Genomic DNA, 24,688 nt, shown 5'->3' on the forward strand with positions numbered 1-24,688 from the left:
GCCAGAGCTGAGGCAGCTAAGCCTTGGTTGAAGCAGGTAAACCTGCTGTGCTTGACCTTGTCAGAGCATGTCTACAGCAACTGCCCCTAATGGAGCTGGACACCGTGATAAGTAAAATTCGTAACCAATAACGGACGCTGGCTGGTAAACCAGTGATAGAACGCCGCGCGTGTAATTTACCGAATCACGCCAAATGTGAGGTTGCCAGAAAAAAAAAGGACACGACGACGACGACGATCGTAAGACGCCCGCAATCGAGTCACGAGGGCATGCAGTCGACCATGGAGACATTGAGGTCTGGAACCGAGCAGGCGGCGGCTCGGAGCAGGTAGGTCATGGTGCCGTAGCACCCACTGGGCGCCGAGTCGTAGAAGTGCTGGCAGATGCCGACAGCCTGCTGGCAAGTCGCGATGGGACGGTTGGTGTCGGTTGCGCAGCAGAGCGACGCGTCGCCCTTGCAGGAGATTTGGTCCTCGAGGAAGAAGCCGTGGGCGCGCTGAACCACGGACTCGACGTCGATGGGCGCCTGGAATTCGCTCACCACGTCGTTCTCCACGGCCAGGCTGATCACCATTAGCGCCTCGACCAGCAGCTGCCGGTACTCGGGTTCCGGAACCTGCGCGAGTATACATGGCACAGTGGCTGGCTTCTTTCTTTTTGGTTTTGATTTACAGTGAAGCTGTGTACCTCTACCGTCCAAGGAAATTTTCCTGTCGTCGTTGGCGTGGTAAGCAAAAAACTCTCCATACGTGGGTCGATCCCGAAGATAGTTCAATGCCGGGCCGACCCGCGGTGGAGGTGAAGCAGGCGTTAAGCACTCCCCACAATACGTGGGTCGATCCCGAAGATAGTGCAATGCCGGGCCGACCCGCGGTGGAGGTGAAGCAGGCGTTAAGCACTCCCCATACGTGGGCCCATCTCGAAGATAGTACAATGCCGGGCCGGCCCGCGGTGGAGGTGAAGCAGGCGTTAAGCATTCCCCATACGTGGGCCCATCTCGAAGATAGTGCAATGCCGGGCCGACCCGCGTCGGAGGTGAAGCAGGCGTTAAGCACTCATACGCGGGCCCATCTCGAAGATAGTACAATGCCGGGCCGACCCGCGGTGGAGGTGAAGCAGGCGTTAAGCACTCCCCATACGTGGGCCCATCTCGAAGATAGTACAATGCCGGGCCGACCCGCGGTGGAGGTGAAGCAGGCGTTAAGCACTCCCCATACGTGGGCCCATCTCGAAGATAGTACAATGCCGGGCCGACCCGCGGTGGAGGTGAAGCAGGCGTTAAGCACTCCCCATACGTGGGCCCATCTCGAAGATAGTACAATGCCGGGCCGACCCGCGGTGGAGGTGAAGCAGGCGTTAAGCACTCCCCATACGTGGGCCCATCTCGAAGATAGTACAATGCCGGGCCGACCCGCGGTGGAGGTGAAGCAGGCGTTAAGCATTCCCCATACGTGGGCCCATCTCGAAGATAGTGCAATGCCGGGCCGACCCGCGTCGGAGGTGAAGCAGGCGTTAAGCACTCATACGCGGGCCCATCTCGAAGATAGTACAATGCCGGGCCGACCCGCGGTGGAGGTGAAGCAGGCGTTAAGCATTCCCCATACGTGGGCCCATCTCGAAGATAGTACAATGCCGGGCCGACCCGCGGTGGAGGTGAAGCAGGCGTTAAGCACTCCCCATACGTGGGCCCATCTCGAAGATAGTACAATGCCGGGCCGACCCGCGGTGGAGGTGAAGCAGGCGTTAAGCACTCCCCATACGTGGGCCCATCTCGAAGATAGTGCAATGCCGGGCCGGCCCGCGTCGGAGGTGAAGCAGGCGTTAAGCAGTCCCTGTACGTGGGCCGATTCCGAAGATTGTGCAATGCCGGGCCGACCCGCGGCGGAGGTGCAGTTCGCCATTAAGGGGCCCATGCACAGACACAGCTTCGCTGGCCATCCTTCTTCACAGAGTGGAAGGGCTCGTAGTTTTTTTTTTGATGAGTTAATATGAACAGCCGCTGGTTACCCCCTCCCTTTTTGTGCGTTGTGCTCGTTTTTAGTGGTTCGTTTGCCAAGTGGAATTTTCTTCTTGCTCCAAAGCGCCAAAACTTGCCTTCGAAGTGCAAACGAAAAAAAAAAAAACGAGGTGCTGGCGCGGCTTCTCATACAAAAGTAGCCGCTCATTCGCCATATAAAGGGATTCTAACCAGGCCCCATAGCAAACTTTGGTTACACGCTGAAGTTGTTACGTGGCTTCTAGGGAGCGATCTGCCGCGAAAATGTTTCAAATCGGCTCATTAATGGCCATGATTTAAGGAGGGGAGCTTCACCACAAACACATACGCGCTCTCCACTTGCCCCGTTTACCCTCCCTAAAGTTAAATTCCTCGAGGATTGCGTGACGCGGACGTCACGGGCCCCTCTCCGCTCGATCTCGCAGCCAATACTCTACCGCAGCTAGATTCGTTAACCTTTCCTTTATTGCCCCTAAAGCCCCAAGGCCACGGGCAGGGTTAATACGTCCGTATTGATCTTTGAATGGATACCGCGACACGCTAACAATAGAGAGCTTTAGAACCATCTAATGTGTGCCCCCTATGGCTTCTGCGCTACGATAGAGTTACTGTATGTGTTACACAAAGGTACCTTTGGTAGCATATACAGTAACTCTATGCTACGACATATCGCAGCGCCCTCTGTAAACTGAGGCTCACCTTGTTCAGCATCTCTTCGACACGTAATGCGAACTTGATCTCGCCCGCCGTCATCTCCTTTGTGAGGTTCACGTGCAGGCAGTACCCGCGCACCCACACACCTGGGCAGCGCTCCAGGATACCCCAGACGCGTGTGTAGAAGTCCTCGGGTACTCGGTTCAGCGTGCCGTCCAGCCGACGGCGACGCATCCACAGGCCCTGTGTCGCCTAAACGGTGGACCGCCATCTTGAAATGGCATGCGTGCTCCAAGGGTCACGGGCAGCAATCGCAAAGAATGATTTTACGATGTATCTTCGGCGTGTACATTTAAATCGAATAGCTTTCTTTGCCTCTTTCGCCCGCTTTCGTGGTTGGTCGGATTCGGCATGGAAAAACGTCCTTTCGCTCGGGCGATTCTCTAACATTGGCAATAATCGTTCGACGGTTCCTGCACATTTTTTTTTTATTTCGCGCTACACGATGACGGTGCCGTTTCTTTCTTTTCTTCAGTCGAAATATTTTAGATTGTGGCTAATTAAAGCGAATGTACATGCGATAGATAAATAAATGCGATACGATTCTACCGTGTGCACGTAAACGCGGCTAGTAGAGCAATTGCAATCATCATAGTTATGAGATTAATACACCGTGCCAGGTGACCCAAGCTGACCGAAAATGCGACAGATGCGTTCCTTGTCGTTGCCAGGGCCGCCGCACTTAACCCCCCCCCCCCCCCCTCGTCCTTCCTTTAGGTCCCACACCCTTCCTACTGTCCTTGATGTATGGGACCGAACCCACAGTGATATCTATCGTAATATAATCAGTACTACCGACTCTCCTCTTTTTCAAAGAGATTTAAACACTGTGCACGAGTGGTGGCGTACCTGGCACATGGAATTAAATATCAGTAAATGCAAGGCCATGTGAATTTCTCGTACTAACATGGTGCATCCTGCCTATCTCATAAATAACCAACAATTAGAATCAGTATCATCATACAAGTACCTAAGTGTCCATATAAGCAACAACTTATATTGGGATAAACACACGGAACATGTCAAATCTAAAGCCAACCGCACTCTAGGTTAACTCCGTAGAAACTTCTTTACACTACCATCTTCCGCTAAACTACTTTGATACACTACTAGCGTTCGGCCACAGCTTCAGCGTCAGCGCTGCGGGACCCCCACCGTGTTACACTAACCCAAAACAACGAGGCAATACAAAACCGCGCCGCCCGTTTTATCTTATCGAATTACCACAGGACATCCGATGTAACCTCCATGAAAGCATCATTACAACTTCCTTCCCTTGCCGCTTGCAGGAAATATTTTCGCCTATGTCTTTTTCATAAGATTTACTATCATAACCCATATCTGTTTTCATTGTTGATACATGCCGCACCTTTGATATCAGCGCGCCTCGACCACCGTCACAAGGTTCACGTTCCCAAAAATAACACAGTTACCCATTCATTGTCCTTTTTGGCTAAGACTGCAAGAGACTGAAACCAGCTCCCTGGGTCTATAACAAGCATCCGCGACCCCAAACGTTTTAAAAACGCCTTAGCAGTTGATTAGCCGGTCTGTAACCATCGTGTAACTGTATTCTCTTTATTGTATTTCTCCGCGTTGTATAAGATATTTATTGTATATATTGTAATTCTGGTGCTTATGTGCTTACGTATTGCTGCTGCATTGTTTATTCCACGTTAATTTCTCGATTATTCCTTGCCTATAATAAGACATATTCATGTACGATTGTCCCTCCCCTCTGTAATGTACCCTAAGGGCAAAATAAATAAATAAATAAATAAATAAATAAATAAATAAATAAATAAATAAATAAATAAATAAATAAATAAATAAATAAATAAATAAATAAATAAATAAATAAACCGCTATACGTGGGAATGCCCCAGGCCACTCCTACCCCTTTGGAGTCTGCTCAAAACTGGAGGAACAGCAACGGCCGGTCCGGCCGTGCTCGCGGCATCGTGCAAATTACCGTAAAGACAGGAATATAGGTCGAACTTTTTTTTTTCGAAGAACCGCGGCAGAAAGTCGACCCCATGTCTTATGCAAGTACCGGCCATTTTTTTACCGGTTTATACTGGATTGTCTCTCATATCTTTAGAATTAAAGTTTAAAGGGGTGACCTAAATTCCGGCCCGACCTATATTCCGGTATTTGCGGTAGTGGATTGGGCAGAGAGCCCCATCCGTCTAGAAAGAAATGCCTAATAGTTTGAAAATAAAACTTCATTCTCTCTCAAAGGAAGCCTACTTAACCTGGGGTGCTCTCATCTAGAGTCAGACTTATATGTAACTAATTACACGTAATTACTTGTAATCAGTTACATTCTTCGGTAGTTTTTGTAAATTATCGATTAATTTGTTTACTCGGTAACGCTCGCTGTATTCGGTTAGATTTTTTTTTTTCGGTAACCAATTACGTCCAACCAGTTACCTTATAGACGGGACAAGCTGTAACAGGTGACGCAGCTTTGAATACTTAAACTGGGTTGGGAACTATACAGTAGAAGGTCCCGCTGTCCTGCCACGCAACAGTTTCGCGGATGCATGTTTTCAGAGAGGCGCACATACCCGGCGTGCTCGGTATGTTTCCTTCTAAGGTATGTACAGTCGCGGACAGAATATTATGGACCACGAAATCTAAGAAAAAGCGGAATATCTCCGCAACCTCACAACGCAATCTGGTATTTGCAATTTGGACCTCGACTAGAATATGCGAACAACGTTGTCGTGGGCAGTTTTACTGGTTACTGCTACAGGCTGCTCGGGAATTGAACGTTTTCGGAGATACTGTGGTCCATTTTATTCTGTCCGCGACTGTACATACTGTTGTCCCTGCATTGTGAATCTCGCGATGGTTTCGTGTTTCAATGCGGTACGAGTGCCGCCGCGTCAGAATGGCTATGATCAGCGAGTTTAGTCGTTCTTTTTTTTTCCATTGTCATTGGACAGTTAATGACCTGAGCTTGCCTACTTCTCACGTCCGGTGTTCGTACGTTGCATACAACACCGCCTTTCCCTTCGTCTCAAGCGAATCGTTCCCGTCGCTTTTGGTGTCTACACATCAAAACCGAGTAAATGCGAACGACGAAAAAAAAAAAATTGAAAAGCTATTTTTAGAGAAGATGATAAACGTGTGAAGGGGGCAGAGGACACCTGAAGTTTTTTTTTTTACTGCAATTTTGCAATGTGCAATAAATGTTGAAAGGAAATTTAAGTAACGTAGATTACTTTTCGGTAATTGCTCAGTTGCATTCGTATGACAGTAATTGGTCACTGTAATAAATTGCACTTTTGAATAACGTATCTGTAATAGTAATCGGTTATATTTTTTCTGTAACGTGTACAAGTGTCATTTAAATACATTGGGAACGTGGAAATTGTTTTGCTCGGCTTGCAAGGCACCAATTTTTGAAGACATATGTCTGATTTAAATCAAAATGCTCCAATCTGCGTATTACAGGCAGCACCTTTTTCATTAAGGCAATCTTCTTTCACAAAAGTTGCTAAATATCGGGGGAATTGGGAGGGGGGGAGTGGAGGGAAAGTGAAGCGACAAATGTACAAGTCTAAAGCTCGGCTATAACATACAACAGCTATGCAAACTGCATACATTTAAACACCTAAAGCATACGAAATAAACGTTATATATTGCTGTGACGAATATTGGTAATTTGTGAAGAGAACATTTGTAAACGCTGTGGACAGTTGTAGCGATTTCATGAAAGCTGAACACTAACATTTGTCCGCTTCAGACGCTCTAACAGATGCGAGTTAGGAAAACTGTGGTGTTTTCAGTGCAAAGTTGCTGAGTTGAGAACCGCGCTTCAGGGTTTTTTTTTCTGTTTTTTTTTTGCCGATTACTGGCAATACGCTGTCTAATTACAGCATACTACAGCGGCGTGTAAACAAATAGGTGGTTCTGGAAGCTGTAGAGCTTGACGGTGGCTGCGGGCAGAGAGACGCCTTTTTTTATTTTTTTGGCATTTACGACGTGCATGTGAGTAGGCAGTTAAGTGCTTCGCTGTATACCTGCTCCCCGTCAGGCGACGTCTCTTCGATGTCCAGGTGCAGGAAGACCTCGGCCTCGCTGCGTTTGGAGGCGAAAACGCCAGGGGTGGAGCCAGGGACCGTCGAGAGCACGCGGGACGCGTTGTCTGGCTCCGTGCCGCTGATGATGTTCAACAGCAGCGACTGCATGCTGAACGGGCTCAGGTTCAGCAGCGCGTCGACCGCGTCCGTAGCTTTCCGCTGCGAAGTGCGAGCCATCTCCCACGCCATCACCTGCGCACGTTGCGGCGGACAGAGTCGACGGCTTTGATGCAAGAAGCCCCCCCCCCCCTCCCCCCCCCCCCCCCCGCCGCGACATGTCGACTGGCGCGCCCACGCTTTGAACCCTTCAGTCGCGAATTACGGTGAAGTGCTGCCGATTTCGTGTGCCCCAGAGCTACGCAATTTTGGGGCACACAACAGCTACGGACGCCGCATGGCGCTGCATGCTGCACTGAAGTAGAGTTAAGGCAGCGTGAGGATGCCTTGCACATTTTTCGCATCGATTTCGTGTGCAATCATTAATCTCGCTGCACATTATATATATATATATATATATATATATATATATATGAGTCATTCATATATATATATGAATACACTATTCAGAATATTTTTACCCCGACCACCTGAATGCTAAATTTACGACTAAACATAGGCTAAAACTAAATCTTTTGCAACTTTGTCGCCAGCTGTACAGGCCATATCACGTTATATTCGTCCCAAAGTATTTTTCACTTACAGTACAACTTGCTGGTAATTAGTGACTAAGAAATATAACCTTTCGGTATAAGTGATCTTTCTGCAAAACAATTCTCAATATGCACCAAGTCTTGCATATTTAGTGCCGTATAAAAAACTCATGGTAATGTAAAGATCGATAACACCTTTTTAAAGTGAAAAGCCTATGTTACTTCTCAAGGAAAAATTGTGTGCTCGCCTAATTTAAGAAAAGACAATTTTTTGACAATGCTTACTACGACTCATACGTTCGAGCTTTCTAAAAAACTCCATATGTTCCTAGAGGTGCTGAAATTTTCTTTCCCGCAAAAATGTTTCACAGAAAGACTTGCTGCTCTAAATAGAAATCAAAGAAATCGCTGATGGTCGAGCGCCAAGGTTGGGACAGTTAGCGTGGAATGACCCATACTATATATATATATATATATATATATATATATAAAATGTGTGTGTGTGTAGATACTCTGCGCGCTTAACTAAAACGGAGCCACATTAGAGAGCTTTCCAAATTCTACGTGGTTTTTGCTGCGACCCAAGTGGCTTGCGTACTCGTGCGCAACGCAAGCATCTTGCGTCCGCTCACCTAAATCTATCCTACTGAGTGTGGATACCAGCAGCGTAGTGTAGGAGATGTTACCTTGCCACCCCTGGCCATAACTGGCTTAAACAGGTCACGTATGTACACCGTACGCGAATGAAGGAGTTATTTCAACGTGCATCGTACCCGGACGCATGTATATATTTTTTCTTGTGGCATTTAAGTACATCATGTACAATGTGAATTTGTAAAAAACACAGAAAATCCGCCGTGGTAGCCTTGTCGCGGACATTAACTGCTGCCAATGAGTTCGTGACGGTTTTGCACTACTATGTAGATAACCACAGATATTCTAGTTCACAGCTCATGAATATCAAAACCTCGCCCGCGACAAGGAAAACAGAGCGTCTTTAAACGTTTTCACACGGCCTCAACCAGGGCCAAGAGAGAATATATCAGAGGCATTAATTTATGCTGGGAATTTACGTACCAAAACCACGATCAGATTATGAGGCGCGCAGTAGTGGGGGCTCCGCATTAATTTTGACCACCTGGGGCTCTTTAACGTGCCCTCAATGCACGGTACACGGTCATTTTAACAGCAGAGCTGTTCCAAGTCGAGCCTTCGCCGTCCGGCGTCCGGTGTCACGCAGGGGGAACTCACCGCCGGTGGGCGCGCCAAAGGTAGGAACGCTAAAATCCCTTGATAATTTGAAAGTAGCGACGCTCTCTGCCGCCGCCGCGCGACCTCCTCGCCGCATTCTCTCCCCTTGCGCCTTCCCCCGCGGCAACCAGTTTTGCCCCCGTTTTTTAGAGCGCAGCTCTTTGGCGTCCGTTCCTGGGTTTCGCGTCGTCGTCGGCGTTGTCGTCGGCCTCGTAACCAGCTCCGCCCCCCTTTCATCCCCCCAGCGCTAGCAGCGACCGACTGATACCGCTGGATGCCGCTGACGCCGCTAGAGAGTCAAGATAACGTGACTGCATAGAACACCGTCGCCGCCATGCAGAAAGAGGAGGAAAGGGTCCCCACCCCCCCCTGTTCTTGTGTGGCGGATAGGGTGCACTTCAGTTGCCGACGCGCCGGTTATTTCACGTAGGCCCCGGCACGTCGACGAATACGTGACCACCTTCCCACGGCTAGACCTGGTTCTTAGCGCTGCGGAAGCGAGGGTATCATATTGTTTGTGTCGGCATCGGCGGCGTTGTCCCTGAAACCAACTCCGCAGCTGGGGTTGACTCACTATCGGCGTCAGCGGCATCAGTCAGTCGCTGCTATCTCTTCCCTCCTCCCTTTATCGTGTTGTCCGCTTGCTGCGCGCGCTTCTGCCCCCATCGTTTGCCGCTGGGTGTACACGCCGCCCCCCTCTTCCTGCGAGTCTCCGGTTGTCAAAGCGCCGGCTCGAACTTAATTCCTTTCTTCGCTCCTCCTCCAATGCAACCCCTGTGCGGTGGCAATCAGAGAGCCAGATCGGTGGCGGCGGATCTGTATATGTGCACCGCCCGAGCCGAAATTGCCGCTGCCGTTCGCCACTGCGAAATTATCTGCATGGCGAGACGACCGATGGAAGTCCTCCGTCTGCTGCTGCTGCTGCTAAACGAGCTGCCAGAGCAGAGGCCCAACGCCGTCGCCGTCAGAATCCAGAGGTGCGTGCCGCCGAAGCAGAAGCTTACCGTCGCCGCCGTCGAGATGATCCAGGAGTACGCGTCGCCGAAGCAGAGGCTAAGCGCATACATGTGTTGCTCGATTTCTTTGCCTCAATCTATCGAAAAGGTGAAACAGCTTATTTGCTGCGCTCAAATTTCGCATTAGGAAGTAACGTAATCGTCGGTAATTTTTTGCACGACGATTGGTCTCCCTGCCGTTGCCCTTGGAAACGCGCGGATCTTGAGTTTTGCTTGTGTTTTTCTTTTTCGTTCGCGTCATTTTCCTCCTGAGCACGGCTGGCTCGGCACTTTAGCTCGGCGTAGCGAACGTTGTACGCTATTTCCTGCTCTATGTGCTAGCGCTATGCCGGGCTGTTGCGCATATAACTGCAGCAAGAAGCCTGAAGATGGTTATGCCGTTTTTATGATACCACAAGGAAAGCGTGACGGCTTGCGCAGGAAGCAGTGGCTGCATGACATTGGCCGAAAGAACTTTAAATTATGGGGCTTTACGTGCCAAAACCACTTCCTGATTATGAGGCACGCCGTAGTGGAGGACTCCGGTAATTTCGACCACCTGAGGTTCTTTAACGTGCACCTAAATTTAAGTACACGAGTGTTTTAGCATTTCGCCTCCATCGAAATGCGGCCGCCGTGGCCGGGATTCGATCCCGGCCACGGCGGGATCTGCTTTGCGCCCTGAAAAAATTAGTGGCAAGTATACCCGTGGCATTGCAGGTGATGAGCGTTAGCTAGTCAACATTGAGTCTTTTTTAAGTTTTAAGGCGAAAGCTTTTAGATCTGTTTCAAGGTCGCGTTGTAAACTATAGGTATCACGTGACCCATGGAAGGCCAGAGGTGACCCAAAGTATGTCCACCCCTGTATAAGAGAATGATTACCCAAGTTAATGAATCGTTAGTGATTGACAAGGTGGATTAGGGAGTATTAAGGTTGACTAGAGCGTATTAAAGAAGAATAAGGTGGATTAGAGTGCATTAAGAAGGATTAAGATGCATGAATAAAGATTAAGGTGGGTGGAGAGGGATTAGGGCGGATTATGGTGGATTAAGATGATGAGTAATGAAAGGATATTAGACCGATTATGGTGGATTATGGTGCATGAACAAGGATAAGGGAGCATTAGGGCGGATAAAGGTAGATTAAGGTCGATTAATGTGGATTAAGGTGAATTAGGATTGATAATGGAGGATTAAGGCCGATTAAAATGGATTAGGGGAGATTAGTGTGGATTAGGGCCCATGGAGCTGGATTAGGTTTGATAGAGGTGGATTCAGGTGTATTAAGGTAGATTGGGACTATTAGGCAGGATTAAGCTAGATTAAGGTGCATAAATAAGGATTAAGGTGCATAAATAAGGATTAAGGTGGATGAAGGAGGATTATGATGGATTAGGGTTGACAAAGGAGGATTAAGACCGTATAGGGTAGGCTAAGGTTCATTAGGGGCGATGTAGGTTGATTAGGTTGTATTGAGGTGGATTGGGAGTACTAAGGTGGATGAAGGAGAGTTAAGGTCGATTAGGGTGGACTAAGGTGAATTAGGGTTCATTGAGAATAAAGACCGATTAGTCTACCATAATCCTCCTTAATGCACTGCAATCCTTCTTAATTCACCCTTATCCTTCTTCATGCACTTTAATCCACCCTAATCAACTATAATCGTCCTTAATGCACCTCAATGCACCTTCATCCACCTTAATCCAACCTAGTGCTCCTTTATGCACCTTAATCCACCTTCATTCACCCTAATGCACCTTCATCGACTTTAATCCACCTTAATCCTCCTTAATACACCCGAATTCATCTTAATCCAATCACTAATCAATCATTACTTTGCTAATCATTAATCATCTTTTATACGCGGCTGCACATGCTTTGGTTCTCTTCCCGCTTTCCTTCGGTCACGTGATATTTTCTGTAGCTCACAACGGGACTTGAAACAGAGGTCTAAGGCTTTTGCCTAATGAGCCACACACAAATGGATGTGTCGCAAGCAATACTAGATCAGACGCACGAAGTAAAGCATCTGATCATGTGGCAGAAAAATTGTCTGGAGTGAAGAACTCGCCTCAAAGCTCCCTTTACATCGGCATACGCCGTTCATACGGCTTTAGGAAAAAACCAACCTCCTCATAAACGTTGCCTCCAGCATTATCGATGCTGTTTTAGCACTTCTCAAAATTTTCAACCCGACTGGGGCGCGGAACTGGCCCAAAATAACACGCCTCCGTAGAATCCTGCGGCCCGTCCGCGGAAGCCCAGGAGGAAAAGCGCGCCGTGCGCAGCCGGCGGGCGAGGAGAATCGAGGAGGAAAGCGGCCTGAGGAGGAGAGTGTCGCTACTTTCAAATTATCAAGGGGCTTTAAGGAACGCTAAAAGGCACGCGGGGCCCCGCCGGGATGGGAGCGGACCAATCAGAGGGCGCGCCGGGGAGGAGAGGAAGGGGTATAGGAGCTAAAGCCCCTTAAACTTTGTAAAGTAGCGACACTCTCCTCCTCCGCCTTCACTCCTCCTCGTTTCTCCTCTTTCACAGCTCCCTCCTCGACCGTGGCGCCGCCTACACTGTTCGAGCGTAGCAAGGGCGCCAACATGCACTCCTCACGACTCAGTAGACGCGGTAGACGCATGTAGACGCTTCTCGAGCAAAAGTGGCGCTGATGCATCGCACGAGGACCACGTGACACTATTAGACCAATAGCGATGCGGCGTCGCCCTTGGCCAGAGCGCGCGAGGAGGAGGCGGCACTCTTCAAAGCGTGTCGCTACTTTACGAAGTTTAAGAGGTTTTAATAGAAGCAGGTGTTTCGCCGGCGCGCGGCCTTTCGCCCCATGGATTCCGCTCGGCGCGAGCGGCGTCGGGAGCTCGCACGAGAGCGGCAGCGCCGACGTCGCTCAAATCCCAAGCTTGGAGAGCGAGAAGCGCAAGCAAAGCGCCAGCGGCAAGAAGCCGCTCCCGCTGAGGATCGAGAACGAGAAGCGCAAGGGAAGCGCAAGCCAACCCCCAATTTCAAGAGAAGGCAACCCAAGCCGAGCGCGAGCAGAGGCAAGCTAGCCCCCATCTTCGAGAGTAGGAGGCTGAGCAAAGACATCGACGCAGAGAGATTCCTCCCGCGGAGGCTGCCGATGCACGGGCCATGAGAGAAGTCCTTGACCGTGAGTGCGGCCATAGCTGCAAGGTGTGTGAGAGACTGTGGTTTGATCACAGCCTCACGCTACTGAAGAGCGCGCGCAATCCGTAACCGAAGCTGGAATCTAGCAAAACGACGACAACGAGACAAAATAGTTTCATGAAAATCGCGCTAAGCACAAGTTCAAACTTGAGAAAACGACCACCAGGTTTGCTGTTTTGACAGCTTCCACTGCGTAGAATTGGCGGGACTTTTTTGCGTTTCGCCCCGTCGAAATGCGGCCGCCGCGGGCGAGATCCTATGCCGCGACCTCGTGCTGGCAGCGCAGCACCGTAGCCGCTAAGCCACCGCGGTGGGTCATCAGAGGCATTATTCCAGGGAATGAGAGTAGGCCCTCAATATACTGCACTGCGCCTCACGGATTTCACTTGCTATACACATCGCTTGCTGCTAACTCCGAATGTAGCAGCTAGGCTTACTGGAGCGCGGTTTCTAGCCGTGAGGTCGCACGACACCACTAACCTGGATGATGAGTCCTACGCGGAGGCGTTGCATCTCGCGGAATGGTGCCGGGTTGCTGCGTATGAACAGGGCCAGGTACGCGAGAATCTCCTGGGTCAGCATGGCCGTGCTCTGGTCGCCCTTGTGGACCCGCATGATGATTGTCCGCAGTTCGTTGGTGGACAGGGGCCGAGTGATCACCTCTTCGTTGTTGGGTGGCATACCCACGGTCACCTGCTTCTGACGCACCAGCAGGTCTGTGACGGTCTTCGCCAGGTCCTCGACGCGCTTGCCGAGATAACTGGCGAAGTGTCGCACGAGACCCCACTGGTGTTCCTCGCAGGCGCGCTGGTAAATCTCCTGGAACAGGTCCCGCACAGTGATCACTGAGTGCGGCTTGCCGAGGCCGGTGTCCCAGGCGAGGCCCTTACGCATGGCCAGGTAGTGGAGGATGTCCCCCTGTTCTTCAAGAGATTCGCTATCGCGCAGCGTGTTCACCAGCTCCTCCTCAGTCACCTTGTCCAGCTCGAGTTCGGTAGTGGCGTCGACAAACGGCACCGGCTCTCCTTCGAGAGAGACGCGGCGGGACATGGCGGGCGAAGGCATCATCGATCCTTGGTCCGGCGAGAATAGTCCGGGCGGGCTCATGAAGTCGGCTGTCACGTTGTCGTGAACCGCTATGGAACGACTGCGCTTGATAATGCCGGCAACAGCGAGCTTCCGGTGCGCCCTGACGCTCGACGTTCCCGAGAGAAGATGGCTCGAAGAGAGATGAAGGTCGGCGTTACTGATCGTCTTGTCCAGGTAATCCTGGACGGAGATGGGCAAGTTTTCGGCATCGCCGTCTTCGTAGTTGCAGAGAAAATCCAGGCTGGCGAAGCACGAGGTGCTCATGAAGTCGGCCAGGCTGCCCAGGCAAACGCGCGTCCCGTTGATGTAGCCGGACGCCAGTTTCCTGATCGTCTGACGCAGCGAGGGCGGTGGCTTGTTGTGCACCAAGTGTCGCTGTCTCAGTATGAGAACCATGGTGGGCCGCCCCTGGATGTGCCACTGGGAACGTAGCACAACTAGGTCCGAGCGCAGTGTGCTGACGAACAGGTCAACATCGTTGACGAGGTGGAACACCTCACTGTCCAGGTTCTGCGGCGTGAAGACAAACAGGTGGTCCTGGAGGCTGTAGATCTTACTGGTGGCCAGAAGGCCAACGTCCGTGCCGCTGCGGCCAGAGAGACCCATTTTTCGGTTTTGGCCCAGATGAGAATATAGCTGCCCTAGCACCCCTCCTGGTTGTACTTCGATTGGTTGCACTTCACTCAATTTTTGTATGCTGGGGCAAAACTCGGCAAACATATCGCGCAGAGTTGAGTTTTCGGCCAGCAGAACCACCTGTGGATGTAAAACAAGTTTCATTTTTGTACCGGCTACACATGCTACAACGAAGTTATACTACGTCTACGTCTATGGTACTATGTCGTTACCGTTCAACAGAGCACCAGACGTCAATCAAATGATCTGGGACTGTATCTTACCGCTCACTGTAGAGAATGCGGATGCTATTCCGTGTTAAATGAAACGGAGCTTGTCGTCAGAAGCAACAATCAGCTAACTCGAGAAATACCAAAAGCATATACCACATGAGAAAAAAAGGAGATGTCAGCCACCCTCCTGCCATGCTCCACGAAAATAATTTGTCTTTCTTGATAGCCCACATATGTCTTCAGTATGTTTCATTGCTTTTTTTGTTCCCTCTGTCCTTGCTGTGTATGCGCGATCACCCCCTCCCCCACCTATTCTCGCTTTTTTTTGTGCTCATATATCTGTGCTCAATTCAACAAATATTTCAATTGTGAGTAAGGGCCTTGTCCTCCTTTTTATATCGTGTACTGTCTATCGTGTACAGTGCCTAAAAAGTTTTCAAGGGTGCAAATGAACCAACTAGGCTGATGGACCATTTTTGCTATTGTACTACGGCCGGCGACATTGACGGCGTAGTTGGGAGCCATGTAACAGGAAACGAATAGTACGACGCCGCCCTCCACGTGGTGCGACGGATTCCGCGGGTAGCTATTATGAGGGCTTTGGATAGAGTGACGTATACCGGCAGGCGTCTACCGCAAAGCGCGAACTCATTGTCGAAACAGAGGGTGTCTGCTGAATTAGTCTGAGCGTTTATGTTGTATGAAAAGCAGTGCCAATGAACCTCTCCTAGAAATTGCAACGAACAAAACGAGCAAACAGTTGCCACGAGAAACTCGACATTGCAAAAAAGTAGACAACGTGGCCTTCGTCCGTAGCTGTTTCCTGTGTACATTCCTGCCCCTTTCGTCAATGACAATGAGTGGTTCATTAAAGAGGTTTGGGGGTGAAATAGGATTGCTTTTTTGTTCATATACAAGCGGAAGAAAAAAGCATACAAAATGGGTCGCACTCTAGTTTTACGCACCTGCACAACTACGTCTGGCCGCTTGAGCATGCATAGGCGGCGGTTCAGCGGATCCATCTCTCCTGGCGTGATAAGTTCGTCGTACATGAGGCGACCCACGATGTACAATGACTGCGCCCACACGAACGGAATTTGGCCGATGGGCATGCGTGGTTGGGTGTGCGGCATCTCGCACTCCTTGTTGACCTTGTCGGCTTGCACGGCGTACATCTCTGGCACGAGTCGTATCCCGTCCTCGGTCTTTATGGTCACTCTCTCCAACATGTCGGAGTACTCGTCCATGGTAATGCGGTCTCCGCGGAAGCAGGCGTCAATGACCAAGTAGCAGAAAAACAGCGGCCACTCGCACTCGATGTTCTCGAATCCCTGCAGTTCCCAGCCCTCGTAGTATAGCCTGCCTTTGTCTTCCCGGGCGGTCTTGTAACCGTCGCGCAAAAACCGTTTGCAGCCGTACTGGCCTTGCAGCTTGTCGACGATAGTGCGACGGGTGAGATCGATCAGTTCCTGGTCGGTCACGGCGAAAGCAGGGAAACCGATGACCGTGACGAGGGCTGCATCCACTTCCTTAGAGCTGGACTCTCGCGGAAGCATGGAGGTCAGCACGGCGTCGCACTCTTGGGCCTCGTCCGAGAGGACGTGGATCACGGACGACGGGCCGCCATAGCTCCCGAACAAGTTGAGCTCGCTCATGGCCTCCAAGGCGGCCTTAGCGAGCCCGACGGAACTCGAGTTGAGCTCGCGTATGCCGCGGTTGGTCTTGTCGCCTCGCTCCCACATTCCATAGTCGGGTATGCAGTAGGCGCCCTCGAGGTAAAACACGAGGTTCTGCACGAAGGCGACTTCGTCGAGGCTGAACACGATCTGCAAGCCGGCGGCGGTCATCTGTGCCAGGGTGAGGAGATAGACGGACGTCGCGTCCAGCTGCAGATGGCCCCACTCCTCGTCACCCGTGCACGTTTCCATGCTGGTTGAGTTGTACTTCGCGTGCAGACAGTCGGTGGGGCTGTGAGTCTCCTTGAACCGTTCGAGTTTCTCTTTCTGCTCCATCATGGCCGAGAGCAGACTTCGCATCAGCTTGACGCAGCACTGTTTCAGTTCGTAGGTACGCGCCCGGTCCTCGTCGAGTTCGGTGTTCTTGCGGTAGGCGAGCGAGAGAGCCCAGATTGAGAGAACAGCGTACACGTTGTCACGCACCCAGGCGTGGTGCTCGTATTTCTGCGACGGTATCAGGCCAGTCGCGGGGTCTTGGAAGGCCAGCACCGTGCGGTTGAGCAGCCGGTAGTAGTAGCTCAGCCGAGGACAACTCCGCGTTGCCATGGCAGCTGAACAAAGCCGAAACCCCGCTTACATTTCGCCATGGGCATCAGTGAAGGCAGCCCGGCAAAGTCTAATTCTGCGTGCGCTACTTGACAGTTAGGGTAACATCATGCTTTCGATAAAAGGTACCTTGGTTATATCAGTTAAGCGTAAGAACAGAGCATAGTCTGCATTGCAGAAATAAACGAGATCAACCATGCTAAAGTTAGGCTGCACCGCTTGAAATCATAAGCGGACCAGTAACGAGCTTTTGTATTACGAGCTTTCGTCTTTTCCGTTTAAATAGGGAATCCCATGCAAGACGTAGTATGCGAGTTTGAACCAGCATGAAAATGTCTCTCAGGCACAAGGGTGGACGGGATGAGGGGTGCACTCTCTTGGGTCAGGCTGAGAGGAGGCGACAGAAAGAGAAAGTAATGTATCATCTCCGTACTAGCAGTGGAAGTTCCTACTCCCGGAATTGAATTAATGAGCCTGTTTTAATACAATATACGTTTAAATTTAGGTATGACATTAAGCGCTGAATACGTTCTTGCGTATATCGAGAACATCTTTTTGAATATGTAATTATGACACGTGGAGCAAAACCGACTACAGACCACTCCTGGAATTTAATGATTAAGCTTGTTTTAATACAATGTACAGTGCTCACGGAATGAAATGGGACACGGAGCATTTAGTAGAATCCTACATATGTGCAAAGTACGCGAGAGCACCATGTCATGTCGCTAAGAATTTGGTCACCAAAGGTGACGAGGACTCGGATGTAAGTGTACGCGCCAGAATTACGTCGATGTGACACGAACTGCAGCCGGCTCAAACGAAAGTATGCGCATTACTTAGCCCTAAATTGTAGCGTTTCATTCCGTGAGCACTGTACGTTTAAATTTACATATCATATTAAGCGCTGAATACGTTCTTATGCATATTGAGCCCATCCTTCTGAATATTTAAATATACCATGTGGTGACAAACCGACGACAGACATTTTTGTAGTCAAGGATACCTCCTAATAAATTATAGCTTTTTTTCATTATTATTTGCCTCACCGCGCGTTCAATATAACAGCTTTACCTGGAGCGATAGTATGCATCAAAGTATTTGTATTCTATACTACTGTCGATTATGGTAACAGAAAACGTTTCCTTTTAACACAGGCCTACGACGTCTGCGTTCTTGAAGATAACGGTTAATGTATTTTAACACAGGCCTACGACGTCTGCGTTCTTGAAGATAACGGTTAATGTATCAACAAGCACCACACATAGTTGATAGAAAAATGCTGTTATTCAACGCACACCGTATTGCTACTTGAAGGGAAGGAGAGAGTAGCGACGTATCCCCTGTCCTTCTAATCGTCCTCCCTTTAAATGCGCTCCTGCCGCTCCTGCTCACATAGAAAAAAATCAGAGTAGCTCGGCTTACTGCCCTTGCGAACAAAGCTGACGCCACGCTATTTCTGAGGAACATTAGGCTCATGGTCACTATAGTGTTTTCAATGTTAAGACATTATATACCGTGTTATTCATAAGTTGTTTTTTTTTTCAATAAATCGCATGAAATATATACCGCAATTCGGACTGTGTATGCAGGTGAATCATCTGATGAGGCGGGCGTTAGTTACTTGCAAAAGAAATCGTAACGCAATGTCCAGATTGATTCATTCATAAAACATCACTATTGTTTTCAACCATTCACTTCTGGACGCACATTCCAAGAGTGAAATTGAAGTCAAGCATAGGGAGGTCGCGCCTGCTTAGCAGAAGTCATAAGATTAGGATCGCTTTATATTTACTTTAGATATCCACCTCCGAGATTTACAAGAAGATGCATTCGCGCTACAGTTAACAGCATCCCGAGGTGCTTGAAGAGCCTGGAGATCTCAGGCCACCAATTTCCCACTAGAGGTGGGTGTCCTTCCGCGGGTCTGCAACTCCCGTAGTTTCCAAGCACCGGGCCGGGACACCACCACCTAGATAGCACAAGGCCTGTTTATTCTGATCCATGACGTCACCACACCTGGCCCGAAATTTCCATTGACAAGGCTGGCGTGATGAAAGCGGTGACGTCAAAAGCACTGTTGCCTACTCGTGAGCATTCCCATTAGATTCTATATCAGTCGGGCCAGGTAACGCGACGTCATGGACCGGAGTAAAAAAGCCTTGTGCTATCTAAGCGGTGTTGGCCGGGAGCGCACATGTACATATTTTACCGGTATGTACCCGGATTCAGCACTCGTCTGCCTCCCACAGCAGTGGCGGATGCTCGACTATTTCACCGAAGCTGCGGTGGGACAAGGGTACTGTAACAAGGGGCGTCCAGAGACCTTCGCAAATCTCTATGGGGCCTCCTTTCGAGATGCGAAGCCATGTGAACAACCGAGCGCGGGGTCGTGGTAGATCTCTACCCATTAGAAAAACCGGTTGTTTTCCGGCAGCACCGATATTCAAACCCGCGGGGCCTCCCCGGCGTACGAGGAGGGCACTCTACCATTTCACCGCTGCTGCGGCAGCATTTCGGGAAACTTAGCTGGAACATGCATTCTTTTTTTTTTTGTGCACACTCTAGGCAGGATATATCAAAAGTGATGCTAGATTCCCGATTTGTGCTCAATGAACATGACTTCACAACTGTCCTCAATTTCAGATTTAGAACGTGCGCTTTATGTAAGTGATTAGGAAGCTAATTAGCGAATGTATTTAATTAGCTATCTGCACATTAGGCTTTGTCGTGCAATCAACTCAGAAAAGGCGGGAAAACGCCCTGAAAACGCACTGAAAACACCTGTAAAGGCGGGAAAACGCTGTCTGTTAGATTATATAAAAAATCTTCTGGAACCAAAAGAAAGAACTTCACTTTCGCCTAGTTGGTATGGCCGTGCTGTTTATGTGTTTTTCTCCCTCAGTCCCCGTCTTTATTTGCGGTCAAAATGATATGCAAAAGAAAGAAGTTCCCTAACGATAACTGTAAAACGTGGTGCGCAGAAGCGGCGATATATATTCTGCGTTATTGGTTGCTTGGCTGGTCCGAGACTCAAATAGCAATACCTGGACTACGATGCCCACCGTAATCTGCGCATAAACGTTAATGATCTCGTACCCATCAAATTCAATTAACAAGGTCGAAAATCGAACTCACAAATGTGGTGCTTTTCAGCGAAACGTCGAAGCTGTCGAGACGCTGCACGCGAGATGTGCGCGAGGTTACAGCTGACCAAAGTGCGTGCGTCGGTCGTTCGCCGAAACGTATTTCACATGCGCCAAACCTCACACTGCCGGTGCTGGCAAGCCATAGATTAATGATTCCTATATGATGCAGGGGTTAGCTTCAATTCTAACAATTTGCTCAAGTTGCAGCTTTTAAGTTTGTTTGTTTGGTGGTTATTCTGTAAGAGTCCACCTAGTGGGCTGTCCTTTCCGGCTGCTGCTAAAGGTGTGCTGATTGGCCGGGCTGGGCGCCCCCAGCCAGCCTCCTCCTCACTAGTGGACTGCCCGAAATGGACAGTCCGCTAGCTGGACTCTTACAATATTTATACCCCCCCGCCATTCTGGTTCGAGCTAAGCCTTCACACTTGTAGTTCTCATGTTATATGATAGAGTGCAGCTGTTCATCTAACGACAAAGCCTAGCGAAGCCGGTCTTACCTCGAGGGGTCAAAGTAAGGAATGAAGCCCCGAAGGCGAACCAACTAGCTGGCGATATCAGGTGCGACCGAAGCCGTGCGCATGAAGCAGAGCCGGTGAAGCAACCGAACCGCAGAACGACAGCTCGCGAAGGCGCGCGAGCTCAAGGCACACGGGCCGGTGCTAAAAGCGCGAGCCGATCTTCTGCTTCATTACGTTGTCCTCAAAGGATAGGTCACACATAACGTAGCAAGGGCTTCGAAAAAACAACAACAATAATAAAGTAAATAAGGGAAACTAAAGTAAGATTTTGAATAAGTGTAGCAGGCTAAATATCAGTTCGTGACGTACTCGCGTTTTATTCACACGAAAAGAAAGAAAGGGGGGCGTGGGTGGCGCTGCTTAGAAACGGAGGAAGTCTTGGTAACAACATGCGCTGGCGGCGGTAGCCTTCGGACGTCCCTGGTTGTCCCTGGTTCCTGCTTGCCTCGACAGAGCGACCGTTTCGTTGACCTGCAGTGGTGTTTTGGCTGAGTATCGGGTGGTTTAAGGTGTCTCAATAAGCGTATTTTAGTTCCTGGTTGATTGGCATTCCTTGCGTCAGCCGTCTTGAGCTGATGTCGACCAGTTCTCCTGGCCAGGCGCGATCCGCCTGGTCAGCATCCCTGCCATCCAATGAATTGCCCATAGAATTATTTTTTCGCAGTGGCGTCAGCACCATTCCTGTGGCGCTTGTGCCTACCAATGGAGGCTCCATCAGGATCACGAATCCTCAGGCTGTACAGAAGGCACTCAAGGCCACGTCTAACCACTTCCAGACCATCACTGATGTACGAGCGTTCGGACGGGGAGGTATAGTTTGTCGTTCACCCGACCAGACCTGTGTAGAAGACCTCTTGAAATGCACTTCATTCGCTTCCACCCCGGTGAGTGCTTTTATTCCGCCTCACCTTGCGTGCACCAAGGGTCTTGTACGGGGCGTAGACTCCCGATTAAGTCCTACTGAAACCCTGGACAAGCTATCCGCAGCAGGCGTCATTGCCATCTACCGTTGCAATCGACTGGCCAATAACGAGAGGGTTCCGACAGAATCTGTTATTGCAACGTTTGTGGGCACATCATGTCCATCTGAAATAAAGGTGTGGCCTCTTGTGTTCCGTGTAGAGCCGCTTGCGTCACGTCCAATCCAGTGTAAGAATTGTTGGAGATTCGGGCACAGTGCAGGAGGATGTAAGTCTAGCTTGCGTTGCCGCACCTGTGGGGATGGCCATTCTTCAAGTGAATGCTCTACTCAATCTCAAAAGTGCTGCCTCTGTGGGGGAGAACACCCAGCAGACTATTCGAACTGCTCAGCTCGCGCTCAGGAAATACAAATTCTTGAAATAATCGACCGCCGTCGTTGCTCCCGAAGAGATGCAATTTCAGTTATCAAAGACAGGGCCTTCGGATACTCTGGTGTTACAGCGCGCAACACTCCGAGCATGGATCTTAACCTCTCAGAAGCAATTGACTCTGCTGTGGAAAAAGCAATGGCTAAAGCGATGGATAAATTGATATCCAGTCTCTCTGACTGCTTAGCGCAAATCATTTCCAGTCACATGATGCAAATAATGCAGCCAACTAGGACACCAATGCAGTGCCCAGTATCTAACGCCACACCTCGAACGCCTAGCAACGCGGTAGAGACGCCTTCCACAGTTGAAGAATATTCCACAGACACTACTGCGCTAGTCCAAACACGCGAGGATGAGCCCTCTTATTCAGACACTGTTATTGTCACAGACATGGAACTTGACACTCGAGCTCCCAAACGTATGGGGTCCCCAATTTCAAAAACTATGAAACCAAAATCGAAAAAGAGTCAACCAACTCCTGTGCTTACAGAAAGTATTCTAAAGGCGGCAGTTGCCGCTGCGGTGCGTTCAACACCATTGGACAGTTGAAAGTGCTGCAGTGGAACTGTCGTTCTATATTTTCAGATTCAACAGATTTATCTTGCCTATCTATTCAATTCAATCCAGATATCTTACTTCTTCAAGAAACGTGGCTTTCACCAGAGAAAAATTTTCATTTAAGAGGTTTTCGGTCCTTCCGATTAGATAGAGACTCGCGAGGTGGAGGATTAATGATACTTGTTTCCAGTAAAATTTGTCACAAGGCAAAAATTTCTTTTCAAATCATGGACTGCGACTGTGAAATTTTGGCCATAGATTTATGTCTCCCAGGATACCATCCATTTTCAATTATAAATGCTTATTTCCCCATCGGTGTGCAATGTACGCGTCAACTTGATAGGGCTGTGGCTGCATGTAGAAAAGAAATTTTGTTTGTAGGGGATTTTAATTCACATCACGTGTCGTGGGGACAAAAAACAGATTTGTGTGGTAAGCGACTTTGAGAGTGTTCTATTGATAGTCACCTTTCATGTCAGAACACAGGACAAGTAACGTTTGTTAGAGGACCCTTCCGTTCAGTGTTAGATTTGACATTTTGTAGCGCTGGCATCAAGGTGTTGTCGTGGGTAGCGGTTGAATCAGCAACCAACAGCGATCATCTTCCTGTGTCATTTGAAATCAATTGTCAAATAACATCTTTAGATTACAAGGCATGCACATTTATGGACCATACGAAATTTAAGACTTTCTTGCGTTCTGCCGTTTCGAAACTTGCCAATGCCAATGATAAGGAAATCGCTTCAACCATTTGCTCAATTCTAGAGGATTCCCGGAAGCAAGCTGAATTTGTCATCCCTTCGGCTAAAGGCACCGCTTGTCGTTGGTGGAATAATGAGTGTACGCGGGACTATAGAAAAAGAAAGGCCGCTTGGAAAACGCTTCTGCATAATCAGTGCCCGACCAATTGGAAAAATTATCAGTTTTATTCTGGTGTATTTAAGCGTACTGTTAATCGAGCCAAAGAGGAATACGATATTAGACATTACGATTATCTATCTAATTCAAAAAATAAGCGTGCTTTATTTTCATTCCTTCGAGCTAGAAAGGTGCTACCAACACCCTTAACATTAGATTCAATTGTTTTGACCCCGCAGGAACTGAGCGCCTCCCTAGAAGGGATTGCCGAAGGCTTAGAAAATCGATTTACGGCCAGGCTTCCGGCTATTCATTCTACATTAGGTCCTTGGGATGACTTTACTCCAATTTCCTTAGCTGAACTAAATGAGACTTCACTATGTTTACCGAATTCAGCCCCTGGCCCTGATGGCGTCACAAATGCAATGTTAAAAATATTGTTACAGGAATCGCCTAGCGTTCTTTTAGACCTGGTGAATTATTCAATTAAATATGCATGGATTCCGTTGCACTGGAAGCTTGCCAAGGTAATATTGATGCTTAAGAAACAAGAAGGAAGGTATGTATTAGAGAACATTAGGCCCATTGCGCTGACATCAAACGTAGTAAAATTCATTGAGAGGCTCCTTCACCGTCGCATCATGAAATTTGTTAATGATAATTCCCTTCTTAGTCCCTGTCAGATCGGTTTCAGGGCCGGCTGCTCCATCTGGCATGCCCACGTCGACTTAGAAAGCCGAATACAACTCGCTCGACGTCATAGGCAATACGCTGCCTTAGTGACGGTCGATATCGCTAAAGCATACGACACTGTGGAGCACACAATATTGATCAATCGGTTAACTTCCTGTGGTGTTCCTAGGTATATAGTAGCGTGGATTCGGTCATTCTTAGGTGAAAGAGAATTCTATTGCTACGCAAGCGGCGTTTCTTCTTCTAGACACAAACAAACGAGAGGCGTACCGCAAGGCTCAGTTCTTTCCCCGGTACTTTTTAATATTCTCATGAGCACATTACCTTGTCATCAAGAAATAACTACTTATGTTTATGCAGACGATATTGCGTTTTTTGCATCTGCAAACGACATCCACACGCTATACCAACGGCTGCAAACTTACCTTTATGATCTGGAGAGGTGGTTAGATACTAGTCACTTCACCCTCAATGCC

The 24,688-nt window shown here is 49.1% G+C and overlaps 1 protein-coding gene across 2 annotated transcripts; it reads right to left on the reverse strand.

The window, feature by feature from the left end:
- Window positions 1-149: 149 nt before the first annotated feature.
- On the reverse strand, window positions 150-20,890 carry LOC135920219 (probable phosphorylase b kinase regulatory subunit alpha). 2 transcript variants are annotated; one of them, XM_065454383.2, is made up of 6 exons: window positions 20,731-20,885; window positions 15,771-17,092; window positions 13,349-14,713; window positions 6,742-6,993; window positions 2,696-2,902; window positions 150-616 (listed from the first exon to the last, which is right to left on the reverse strand). In XM_065454383.2, exons 2-6 carry the CDS (start codon window positions 17,085-17,087, stop codon window positions 260-262), a joined length of 3,498 nt encoding a protein of 1,165 aa, XP_065310455.2. In that variant the 5' UTR covers window positions 17,088-17,092; window positions 20,731-20,885; the 3' UTR covers window positions 150-259. The 2 variants fall into 2 exon arrangements, with proteins under 2 accessions (XP_065310455.2, XP_065310456.2); XM_065454384.2 differs by lacking the exon at window positions 150-616 and having other exon boundaries at window positions 2,764-2,902; window positions 6,742-6,910; window positions 20,731-20,890.
- Between the last annotated feature and the right edge of the window lie 3,798 nt (window positions 20,891-24,688).

This window comes from Dermacentor albipictus, chromosome 5 (genome assembly GCF_038994185.2).
Source record: "Dermacentor albipictus isolate Rhodes 1998 colony chromosome 5, USDA_Dalb.pri_finalv2, whole genome shotgun sequence".
Classification (NCBI taxonomy): Eukaryota; Metazoa; Arthropoda; class Arachnida; order Ixodida; family Ixodidae; genus Dermacentor; species Dermacentor albipictus.